This window comes from Primulina huaijiensis, chromosome 1 (assembly GCF_012295235.1).
Source record: "Primulina huaijiensis isolate GDHJ02 chromosome 1, ASM1229523v2, whole genome shotgun sequence".
NCBI lineage: Eukaryota > Viridiplantae > Streptophyta > Magnoliopsida > Lamiales > Gesneriaceae > Primulina > Primulina huaijiensis.
Window position 1 is genome coordinate 7,454,590 of NC_133306.1, and position 10,866 is coordinate 7,465,455.

The 10,866-nt window shown below is 41.2% G+C and overlaps 3 protein-coding genes across 3 annotated transcripts; all 3 read right to left on the minus strand.

Moving 5' to 3' along the window:
- Window positions 1–332: 332 nt before the first annotated feature.
- LOC140970900 (uncharacterized) lies at window positions 333–2,199 on the minus strand. Its single transcript, XM_073432876.1, has 3 exons — window positions 1,305–2,199; window positions 932–1,167; window positions 333–845 (listed from the first exon to the last, which is right to left on the minus strand). The coding sequence occupies exons 1-3, from the start codon at window positions 2,197–2,199 to the stop codon at window positions 333–335; spliced, it is 1,644 nt and encodes a 547-aa protein (XP_073288977.1).
- A 1,764-nt stretch (window positions 2,200–3,963) lies between these two features.
- On the minus strand, window positions 3,964–5,293 carry LOC140970911 (uncharacterized). Its single transcript, XM_073432899.1, has 3 exons — window positions 5,090–5,293; window positions 4,839–5,004; window positions 3,964–4,760 (listed from the first exon to the last, which is right to left on the minus strand). The coding sequence occupies exons 1-3, from the start codon at window positions 5,291–5,293 to the stop codon at window positions 3,964–3,966; spliced, it is 1,167 nt and encodes a 388-aa protein (XP_073289000.1).
- A 1,820-nt stretch (window positions 5,294–7,113) lies between these two features.
- LOC140980902 (inosine-5'-monophosphate dehydrogenase-like) lies at window positions 7,114–10,260 on the minus strand. The gene is made up of 4 exons (XM_073447013.1): window positions 9,202–10,260; window positions 8,644–8,823; window positions 7,610–7,867; window positions 7,114–7,431 (listed from the first exon to the last, which is right to left on the minus strand). The coding sequence occupies exons 1-4, from the start codon at window positions 10,207–10,209 to the stop codon at window positions 7,360–7,362; spliced, it is 1,518 nt and encodes a 505-aa protein (XP_073303114.1). The 5' UTR covers window positions 10,210–10,260; the 3' UTR covers window positions 7,114–7,359.
- Window positions 10,261–10,866: the final 606 nt, after the last annotated feature.

Genomic DNA, 10,866 nt, shown 5'->3' on the forward strand with positions numbered 1-10,866 from the left:
TCTCAAGAGGAAGTCCTAAACCCCCATTAAGGGTGGTGAGGTATCCCGGGACTTGTTTCATCGTTGATCTTCTCTAGAGCCGTCAAATCGACAATCCCACGGGGTTGGCCAAATTCCCTTTTTTTTTTTGAGAGCCTTCGACGACTACATGATAGGTGATGATATAAGCATACGTATTCGGAGTATCTCGCTTGAAAAAAAAAGTCCTTGCTAACATTGGAGAATAACTGACAATCTTATTGAATACTGTAACGGTGAAGATACATGGGCAAAATGATGACACAGGAAACAACAAAACATAAACTATTATTTTCTTTTTCAACTATGCCCCTCTATGCATAAAACTTCTTCAGATTTGCTACATTCCATGGCAGAGGTAGTACTTTCCCATTTTGGTGTTGGAGGCGATAAATTCCCGTCTTGATTATCTCTACCACTTTATAAGAGCCTTTCCACTTTGGATCAAGTTTTCCGACGGGGTGCAAGACATCAGCTTTTCTCATCACAAGGTCTTCTACTTGGAAGGATCTTGGATTTACTCGGTTATTGTAAACCTTAGCCATGCGTGCCCTATACCTCTCTACCCGGATGGATGTTTTCTCTCGAAGTTCGTCGATTAAATCCAAGGAGGCTCGAAGTGAATGATCGTTATCAAGCTGCTTGTACTGTTTCACCCTCAATGAAGTTTCTCCTATCTCAGCGCGGGCTACAGCTTCAATACCGTAAGCTAGGTTGAAAGGTGATTCCCCTGTCGACGTGCGTGTTGTAGTTCGGTACGCCCATAATGCGCTCGATAATTCTTCCATCCAGTTTCCTTTATCGTTGCCGAGACGGGTCTTCAGATGCTACAAGATAGTTCGGTTAGTTACCTCTGTTTGCCCATTGGCTTGTGGGTTGCCGACCGACGTAAATAGTTGTTTGATAGAAAGACCTGACACCACTCCTTTAATTTTGCTCCAGAGAACTGGGTGTCGTTGTCCGAGATCAGTGCTCGGGGAATCCCAAACCTGCACAGTATGTTTTTCCACAGGAAACCTATGACGTCTTTCTCCGAAATTTTCGCCAATGGCTCCGCTTCAACCCACTTCGTGAAATAATCTACGGCAACTATGAGAAATTTCCTCTGTCTCGTAGCTAGGGGAAAGGTCCCACCAGGTCTATTCCCCACTGGGCAAAAGGCAGGGGTCTTCCAAGTGGTTGTAACAACGTTGCGGGTTGGTGATAGAGATTGGCGTGCTCTTGGCAAGATCGACACCGTCTAACCAATTCCATGGCATCTTTCATCATGGTTGGCCAAAAATAACCTTGTCGTAAGGTTTTGGCAGCCAATGCTTTCCCTCCCAAGTGGTTTCCACAGATTCCTTCGTGGATCTCGCAGAGGACATAGTCTGCCTTGCTCGGAATGAGACACTTCAAGAAAAGCTGAGAGTAGCCTCGCTTATAAACCTCTCCATCTATAATTGTGAATCGCGCAGCTCTTATCCTCAGCTTACGTGCAGCGGCGGGATCTCGAGGGAGATCGTCACGCATTAAATAGTTAACAATTTCTTCTTTCCAACTTGGTTCTTCTTCTTTTACGCAAAAGATGTTAAAGCCGGCCTTCTCTGCCTCCTTCTTACTGATTGTCAGGAAATTTATCGTTCTGTTGTCTATGTTAGTCCAGGAACTGGCTATCTTGGCCAGACGGTCTGCCACTTCATTATTTGCCTTGGGCACTTTCTTTATCTCATAGATCTCCAGTAAAGCGAGTAATTCGTTATCTCGGGACACATATTGGTTCATTTTTTCCTCTTTGGCTTCGTAAGTTCCATTGAGTTGGTTAACGACTAGCTGGGAATCACTGTGCACCACCAGACTTCTTGCTCCTGCCGACAGGGCCAACTTAATTCCTGCAACGAGTGCTTCATATTCGGCCTCATTATTTGACGCGAGAAATTGAAATTTGATGGAATACATCAATTTATCACCTTGAGGGCTTTCTACGCGGACCTCGGCTCCACTCCCGTGCGAAGTTGAGGATCCATCGACATGGACAACCCAAGTCGGGACGGAGCATTCTGCCTCATCAGTGGTCATTTCAACAAGAAAATCTGTGAGAACTTGTGCTTTAATAGCTGGGTGATGTTTAAACTCAAGTCCGAATTCGCTCAGCTCAACGGCCCACTTAACCATTCGGCCGGACGCCTCTGGACTAGACATCACTTGCTTTAGAAGGTGATTGGTGTGCCCCACCACTTGGTGACATAGCAAATATGGGCGTAATTATCTTGCGTCAATTACTAAGGCAAGTGCTAATTTCTCAATGTTGTTATATAAGAGTTCGGCTCCATGTAAGGTCCGACTGATGTAATACACATGTTTATGCTCTCTTTCTTCATTCCCCATGAGTATAGGGATAACCACTTCAGGTGAGACCGCTAAATAAAGCATCAATGTGTCCCCAAATCGGGGTTTTGCTAGGAGTGACGGTGTGGTTAAATACTTCTTTAAGTCTTCGAATTCTTGCAGACATTCTTCGGTCCACTTGAATCTCTTTCCTTGTCTTAAAACTTTGAAGAAAGGCAGGCCTTCGTCTGCAGATCTAGAGATGAAACAGTTTAAAGCAGTCATCCTTCCAGTTAATTCTTGTACTCCTTTCACACTCCGTGGGGGAGTCATGCTTAAAATTGCCTTTATCTTTTCGGGGTTTGCCTCTATTCTTCTTTGTGAAACCATGAATCCAAGGAACTTGCCACCTTGTACACCAAAAGAACATTTTTCTGGATTTAGCTTCATGCAATACTTTCGTAATATTTCAAAGCATTCTTCCAAGTCCTCCACATGCTTGATCGCTCGGACACTTTTTACAAGCATGTCATCAATGTACACCTCCATGTTCTTCCCAATCAAGTTTTCAAACATCTTGTTCATCAATTGCTGATATGTTGCTCCCGCGTTCTTGAGTCCGAATGGCGTTACTTCATAGCAATAGATCCCTCGATCAGTTTATTTTTGTCTGGGCCAAAAGATATCTTTTTCTGCTTAATTGGTTTCATTCGTGGATCCACATTAAGATGATGAAGTGCGTATTCTGGAGGTATCCCTGGTAATGGCTCTTCACCCCAGGCAAATGCATCAACATTGCGCCGCAGAAAAATTGTCAAAGTGTTCTCCACTTTTGTAGGCGGCTCTGACCCAATCTTGAGGGTTTTTCTTGGATCTTCATGAACTACTTCGACATGTTTGAGGCTTCTGTTGCGGTAATCCTTTCTCTGTCATTTGATTCTCCATCCACGAGATGTATTCCATTTTCATTTGAAACTTGCTCAAGTTTTTGTTTCTTTCCTTTCAGGGAATCTATGTCGGGTACTTGTCTTATTCGAGTCTCCATTGCATTTAGCAAAATAGACGCATGACATTCTCTTGCTAGTCTGCTATCTCCGACCGCCTCTCCTGCCCCTTATAGAGTCGGGAATTTTAGCTTCATGTGGTATGTGGATGCAATGGCGTGAAACAGATTGAGGCTTGGACGGCAAAGGATCACGTTGTAAACCGATGGGGCTTTCACCACTAAGAACTTTACCATTTTCGTGCTCCGCCACGGGTAAAATCCCAAGGATATGGGTAAAGAGATTTCTCCAATTGCTTCAACTATTTCTCCGGCAAAACCGACGAGGGGAGTATTCACTTGCGTTAGTTGTGCATTACTCATACCCAACTTTTTGAATGCCCCATGAAAAATGATATCTGCAGAGCTTCCTGAGTCCACCAATATTTTCTTTACCCAAAAATTATAAATCGTGGCAGAAATGATTAAGGCTTCATTGTGTTCCTCTCGAGAGGTTTCCAAGTCCTCTTCTCCAAAAAACACTTCTTCATCTTTCATTGATATCTCGTTAATCGACTGAGTTACAGCTAAGCGTGAGGATCAAATTTTGATCACTTCTGGCAGCACGTGCGAGATTTTTTCTTGTTTTGTTTGAATCACCAAAGGCGGGCCTCCCCAATTATAACAGATATTATGCCTCCTGTGGGCATGTTCTCCTCCCTCTGCTCGGGTTTTTTGCCCCTCTCGACCCGTTCTTGCTGCTGCTCACTTGGACGGTTGTCATCAGGACGCTTGTTGCCTCTCTGCTGACTGTGGAATCTATTCACATAGTCACCTAAATATCCTCGTTTGATCAACTTTTCTATCTCGGCCCGAAGGCTGAAACAATCCTCAGTGGAATTATCTTTATCTTTGTGGAATCGGCAGTATTTGTCATATCTCTGACGTTTAGGATTTTCTTTCATCGGGCGCGGGAGTTGCATTAAACCTTGCTGCTCTGCTACTACCAGTATGTCTGACAAGCATTCCTTTAAGGGAGTGTACTGGAGTCTCGGACTTTGGGCAGTTCGTTTTTCCTCCCTCTTTATCCCTTCCGGTCTCTCTTCTTCCCTTCTTCTTTTCCCTAAGTACCGTGGTTCGATGACCTCTTCAATGCGTATATGTTTTTCGGCTCTTTCTAACAATTCCTCAAGAGTGTTTGGAGACTTTCCAGCTATAGATTCCTTGATTTTTCGATGGTGGAGGTTTTGTTGCATTATTCCAGCTAACAGGTCATGGTTAACATGGGGAACTTCATGCACAACTTGTGTGAACCGTTGTACATATTCTCTCAGGCATTCCCATTCCTTCTGAATTATTGTAAATAAATAAGCCGTTGTTTTTGGGTATTTCTTGTTGATAGAGAACTCATGGAGAAAACGCTGAGTTAGTTGCTCCAAGCTATATATGGTTCCTGGAGAAAGCTTATTGAACCAAGTATGTGCACAACCAGATAGCGTAGTTCGGAAGATTTTGCATTAAGCGGACTCACTAATATCGTATAAATCTGCCTTCGCATAGAATTTGTCGAGATGATCTTGTGGGTCGCCCATTCCCTCGTACTCTGGCAAGTTGGGTATTTTCATTGCCACTGGTACCGACTCAGCTAAGACGGCAGTGGTAAAAGGGCTGCGCCGAGAAGGTAAAACGCCAATCGGCTGTCTTGTTCATTCAAAGTGTGAGATCCTCGTGTGTAAGTGTGGAGCGAAATACTTTCTCTCCGTGGAGGAGGGCGATGTGTACCGACATCTGATTCATCTTCCTTGCACGTTTCACCATTGCGCCTTGTCGTCTTGCTGGGGTCATGGGAAGTCGAACGGTCTTTGGGATTGTTTCACTAGTATCAGTACGTGGATGATGTGCGAGTATCTGGGCCACTGCTTCAGCTGCTGCGCGAGTGGCTATCTCTTCCATCATGGTTTTCAGCGCTTCTTGGGTGATGAGCATTTCTGAATGCGAAGGAATAATAGGCGGGTGTCCCTCACCCCTAACGTTGCGAGAGGTGTGCCAACGAGTGTGCATCCTCGAGTGATGAAGTGATTGTGTTCCCACAGACGACGCCAAGCTGATGCAGCTGAAATAAATGAGTTGCGTAGACTGTGCACGCGAGATCCGACTGGTTAGTAATGAGCTCACTTGGTTGGTAAACGGATCCACGTAAACAATATACAGTTAATTTGCGGGGCATCACCTGCATCACGAACACTCGTTAAGTGGGCGTCAGGAGGGTTCCCGACGTAGACACTCCGATGCTGAAGTCATTAAGAAGTTCAAAGAAAACTTAGAGAACTAGAGAATTTTTATAAAAATGAGAGCATACCTTGAATTGTCCGGAAACTCTTATATTTATAGATTTTTAAAAGCGTCTAATGAGCTTGGGATTCTGCAAGCATAATCAATATTTTGGACCTTAATAGTGCTAAACCCAATTGATTTTATTAACCCAACAAATAATTGGTCTTATACACATCCAATATTTTTAGCACTTAAAGAACTATCTATGAGATTGTGGAAAAACCATTCATACGACAAGAACGTAATGTGATGCATCATGTAATTGGCATTGTGAAATGACATCCTTTATTCTCTATTTGAATACCGATGTTCTATATAGGGATGACAATTTTTCCTGCGTGTTTGGTGCCCTTCGGGGAAAACCTGAAATAGGATTGGTTTGGGGATTTTTCAAATTTCCGAAGCAAATCGAGGACATGTTCTAGAACCAGACCTGAGACCTCTGATAATAATATCATTATTACTAATAATAATAATGATTTTTCCTAATAATTAACAAAAAAGAAAACTCAAATTCATAACATTCAAATCTCATTCGTGATCCAACTCGTCACTTAATGATAATTATTTGGTTTCATCTTTTTTCTTTACTAAAACAATGAATTACAAAAGTTTGTGTTGTTTAAGTAATATCAATATTTATATATGTAATTAGATTATTGCATCAATATTCTTTAAGTGAATTCAAAGATTTTTTTGGCCAATTCAAGCGATATTTGAAGTGGTTTGCGTATATTTGAAGTTAATTCAATGCTAAATTATTGTGTCAGTCAGTTTTATTAGGTTTATCAATATTTTATACATGTGTATTTAAACTCAAAAGAGCTTAATATATGAGATCGATCTATATTCTAAATCTTCCCTCACCATAATTAGATAATTATGTTTCAACTGAATTAGTCGAGCTATAGTACCAGACTGGAAGTTAGAATTGTTCATCTTTGAGTTTCAATGAAAATATCAGTAGCATTCGATTTATTTGGCTCTTTTGCCTTATACTAGCATTCCACCAATTACTTGTTTCAGATGCAAGCTGCATTTGGAGCTAATAAGAGGGTGGTTTAATAGTATCTTTGCAACAGTAATAGATGATTTTTTGATTTGGATTTGCAATGGCTTCATTTGCTTAAAAGCATGTTGAGAGAAACTGAATTACCCGATTCTTGATCAGTATTCAATCATATGCTTGGAAATAATTTCAGCCCATATTCCTCCATTTACTGCTATTGTTGGCCCCATCTCCCATAATCTCAAGCTTTTAAAACTAGTGATTTCTAACTGAAGCTGCTTATTCTTTTGTGTTTATTGGACAGAGAGAATCTAAGGAGGGTATACTAAATGCCTTGTCATTGTACTAAATGCCTTGTCATTGTACATGTGTGATAGTGGTTGTCATTACGGTTAAATTTACGTAAGTTTAGACTTCAGAAAATGAAGGGAAAAAAATCTGCCCATGGATCCGTAAGAAAAATAAAAACGCGATAATGAAGGATTTCATTATAACTACAGCCAAAAAACGATGTTATTCTGGACTGGAAATGGAGGACAATAAAACAAAGGTAAACTAGATCACCATAACTTGCCTACAACACACTGTCATCGCCTAGCAGACTGGTTTTTTAGACGAATCTTGTCGTCATTAGATTATGCCAATGCCCTACTCAATTTCTGGGATGCACGGCAGCCAACGGCTTCAATGGAAGCAGAAATAACATCATTTAGAATGATTTCTTTTCGTAAGAGACCAATCCATGAATTCCACCTTCAACTTGTGCGGCTCCAGTCCTTACCTGAACAAGCAAAAAGAAACATTAAGTTTAACAAGGTTCGCAAACCATGAGTTATACATATACCTCTCAGTGACACGAGAGAATTTATCATAGATATCAAGAAAAATCCTCACTCGGCCAAAGTTTGCGACATAAATTTCGTGGAACAGCTAAAATCAATTCAAAGGATTAAACAAACCTCTAGCCTCAGCACACCGGATCTAAGCAGGTCATGCGCAGATTGCAGGGAGGAAGTACCAAGATCCTGAAAACCCTGCTTCACCGCCTGCATGGTATAGGGTATGAACTTCAATACAGAACCTTTATCTGCAACAGCACCAACAACTCCTTGGGCAATCTTCAACTTAGCTTTATCACCCAGGTATCGAGCATCGCTTCCCTTTGTCATTGCTTCAAGGGATCCCATGCCTCGATACTTTTTGACTCGGCGGCCACCCTGTACTTGTAAAATGCTGACATTGTTAACAGATATACATACAATATTTGTGCGTACCAAATGTTCTATGGGCAATTAAAATCAGGGAGAAAAAAATCAGAGTGAAAAGGAGTAGCACATGATTATGATTTATGAAAATCCTGTCAAACTAACCATCACAAGAAATTTTAAGAAAGAATATGAATCACATTTGGAAAATATATCAAAGATAAGTTATAGCTAAGGGTGTAAACGAACCGAGCGATTCGAAATATATTCGATTCGAATCCGAGCTTATCGAATTCAAGCCGAACTCGAACATATTCGAAATTTTTCGAGCCGAACTCGAGCTCAAATTATTTTGTTCGATAATTCGCGAGCTGCTCGCGATCTTTGATATTATATATTAAATAAATAAATTTCATACATTTTGAATACTTATTTTCGAGCAATATTTCGCAAATATGTTCGAATTTTTCGAGCCGAACTCGAGCTTTCATTCGAACCGAATATGAGCAAAAATTTTCAAACTTAATAGAACTAATTCGAGCTGAAATCGGTATATTCGACTAGATTCGATTCGTTTACGCCCCTAGTTATAGCTCCTAATTGCAGAGACAACGATTATGCAAACATCGTTGAACTTGTTTTTTTCTGGTCCTTTGGACTTCTTTTAATTATATATATAGCAATATTTTCGTTAGATAAAAATTGAAAAAGCATAAGAGAAATGAGCACATAAAAGTTCAGACTTAGGAACAAGAAAAGTTAAAATTAATACTAAAGTTCGTGATAACCTGATACTCATAAGTTCCAGGAGCTTCATTGCTCCCCGCTAAAAAGCTCCCCATCATTACAGTAGATGCTCCAAGGGTTAAAGCTTTAACAATATGCCCAGAATTTGAGATGCCACCATCAGCGATCACAGGCACACCATTCTCTGCAGCAAGTGATGCAACCTTGTAGACAGCCGTAGCCTGAAAATAAATTTACACTCCAATTCACATCTCAAGAGAAGTAAAACACTAAATTCTTTCCAATCCTAAAAGTCAGATAAATTACCATTCAAATAACATTTGCATGATACACTATCAGTTCTAGATAAATTTTTATTCAATATATATTTTTCAGCTGGTTTGTTTTATTAGCAATGCCTAGTCTGTAAGGATTTATTAGTACCTCTGAAAAAATTTGGCTTCTAAAAACAGTTTTATAGCATAAAAATTGTTTCTTTCAGTGTTGATATTTAATATCAAGAAAAGGCCAGAGTGGCAAAACCAACCAGCAGTATCAGCTTTATTCATGCGGGGCTACCATATCCAATACGCTCAATTCAAAGGTGTTTGTATCGTTACCTGTCCGCGACCAACAGCGCATACTTCTTGAGTGGTACAAATCGAACCCGATCCCATTCCAACTCTGAGACCATCCACACCAGCCTGAATCAAGTTTTGTGCTTGGTAAGTAGTAACCACATTCCCACCAATCAAATCCACCTCGGGGTACATCTTCTTGGCATACTTTATCATCTCAATTTGATAAATCGAATTCCCTTGAGAACTATCAAGCACCACCACATTCACCCCTGCCTTCACCAAATGCTCCAATCTCTCTTTATCCGATTCCCTAGTCCCAATTGAAGCACCAACCAGAAACTCTCCATCGGAGCCCAGAGAAGGCAACCCCAACTTTGGAAATCCCCTGATCCTCTCGATGTCATGACTAGTGACTAAATTAACGATTCCTTCTCCCTTTTCCCCATCACCTCTCACCAACGGTACAAATTCGAGCTCATTTTTTGCTAAATATCCTGCAACATCCTCGAAACTGTAATTAGCTGGAAGTGAGACAGAATTTTTTTTCATGTAGTCCAAAATCCTTGTTTCTTTATCAGCTAATCTATCCCAGTCAGACTTCTGAACCGTTCCCAAAAATTTCGAATTTTGAGCCCCCGACTCCGTCACGAAAATGCAAGGAGCGGAAAGAAACTCCTCCTCCGACAGAATCAAATCTGCCGGTGATTTAAAGACAAGATCATGATTGAATGGGATTTTGTGCGACTTCGCGAGGTGAACCAGGGATGCTTGGTGGGAGGCCGCGTTGTTGGAATGGATAAAACCGATGGCGCCAAGAGAAGCCATGGCAGCAGCCATGGATGACTCGGTTACAGTGTCCATCGGAGAGGCCACGCAGGGGGTGGCGAGAGCCACGTGGCGGCTGAGCTTGGTGGAGAGAGAAACTGCGTCAGTTGGGAAATCGATGTAGTGCGGTAGAAAGATTACGTCGTCGTATGTGTAGGAGTAGCCCTGGTTGAAAAGCCTCGCCGCCGGGAAGCCGTCGTCATGTACGTGATCTCCGTCCATCCGCCGCCGAACGATAAAGAGGAAAGATTTAATTATAAAAAAAATAACTAGGGCACTTCGCCGAGGTAGCGACATGGGGGAGATTGGAGGGAAATATACAAAAAATATGATGACGTGGCTACTTTTCATTGGTGGTTCTGGATATGAATCATAAATTAAAGGTTAGGCGATACCTGGTGCGTTTGCAAAACGAAGTAAAAGGACATTTGCCCTTCTTCTTCTTATTTTTTTTACATCGAAATGGTCAAATGGACTTAGTCTCCATTATTTGTAAAATAAAAATTAAAAAAAAAACCTACAGTAGAGTGTGATATTTTAGATTTCGGTGAATTTTAATGTCATTTTTGTCAAAATTATATAATTAAATGTAGGGACGTCAATGGGTCCGGGTTTTACCCAGACCCACAATAGACCCACCCCATCTGGGACGGGTTTGGGCATACTAAATGGGTCATGGAGCAGGTCTCGGGTCTAATTTTTCAGACTCATCTGGGTATGGGGCGGGTCATGGGTCCTATAATACCCGCCACATACCCTTCCCATATATGTGGATATAAATTGATATGCTCGCGAAGATGGTTGTGGGGTGAGATGGAAGATAAATAAATCACAGTTTTATTTTGTTATTGTACTTTCATTTTAATTTTGTTACTATAC

Excerpts from the sequence above, each read along its gene's own strand:
- LOC140970900 (XM_073432876.1), bottom strand. The coding sequence starts at position 2,199 with ATGTCTAGTCCAGAGGCGTCCGGCCGAATGGTTAAGTGGGCCGTTGAG. Across the intron at positions 1,168-1,304 it reads TGCCAAAACCTTACGACAAG|TGGGGAATAGACCTGGTGGG; the intron begins GTTATTTTTGGC and ends CCTTTTGCCCAG. Across the intron at positions 846-931 it reads AATTAAAGGAGTGGTGTCAG|CATCTGAAGACCCGTCTCGG; the intron begins GTCTTTCTATCA and ends ACTATCTTGTAG.
- LOC140970911 (XM_073432899.1), bottom strand. The coding sequence starts at position 5,293 with ATGCTCATCACCCAAGAAGCGCTGAAAACCATGATGGAAGAGATAGCC. Across the intron at positions 5,005-5,089 it reads GGAAGATGAATCAGATGTCG|CCGATTGGCGTTTTACCTTC; the intron begins GTACACATCGCC and ends TGAACAAGACAG. Across the intron at positions 4,761-4,838 it reads GGCAGATTTATACGATATTA|GAACCATATATAGCTTGGAG; the intron begins GTGAGTCCGCTT and ends AGCTTTCTCCAG.
- LOC140980902 (XM_073447013.1), bottom strand. The coding sequence starts at position 10,209 with ATGGACGGAGATCACGTACATGACGACGGCTTCCCGGCGGCGAGGCTT. Across the intron at positions 7,868-8,643 it reads CTGGAACTTATGAGTATCAG|GGTGGCCGCCGAGTCAAAAA; the intron begins GTTATCACGAAC and ends TTACAAGTACAG. Across the intron at positions 7,432-7,609 it reads CCGGTGTGCTGAGGCTAGAG|GTAAGGACTGGAGCCGCACA; the intron begins GTTTGTTTAATC and ends TTGCTTGTTCAG.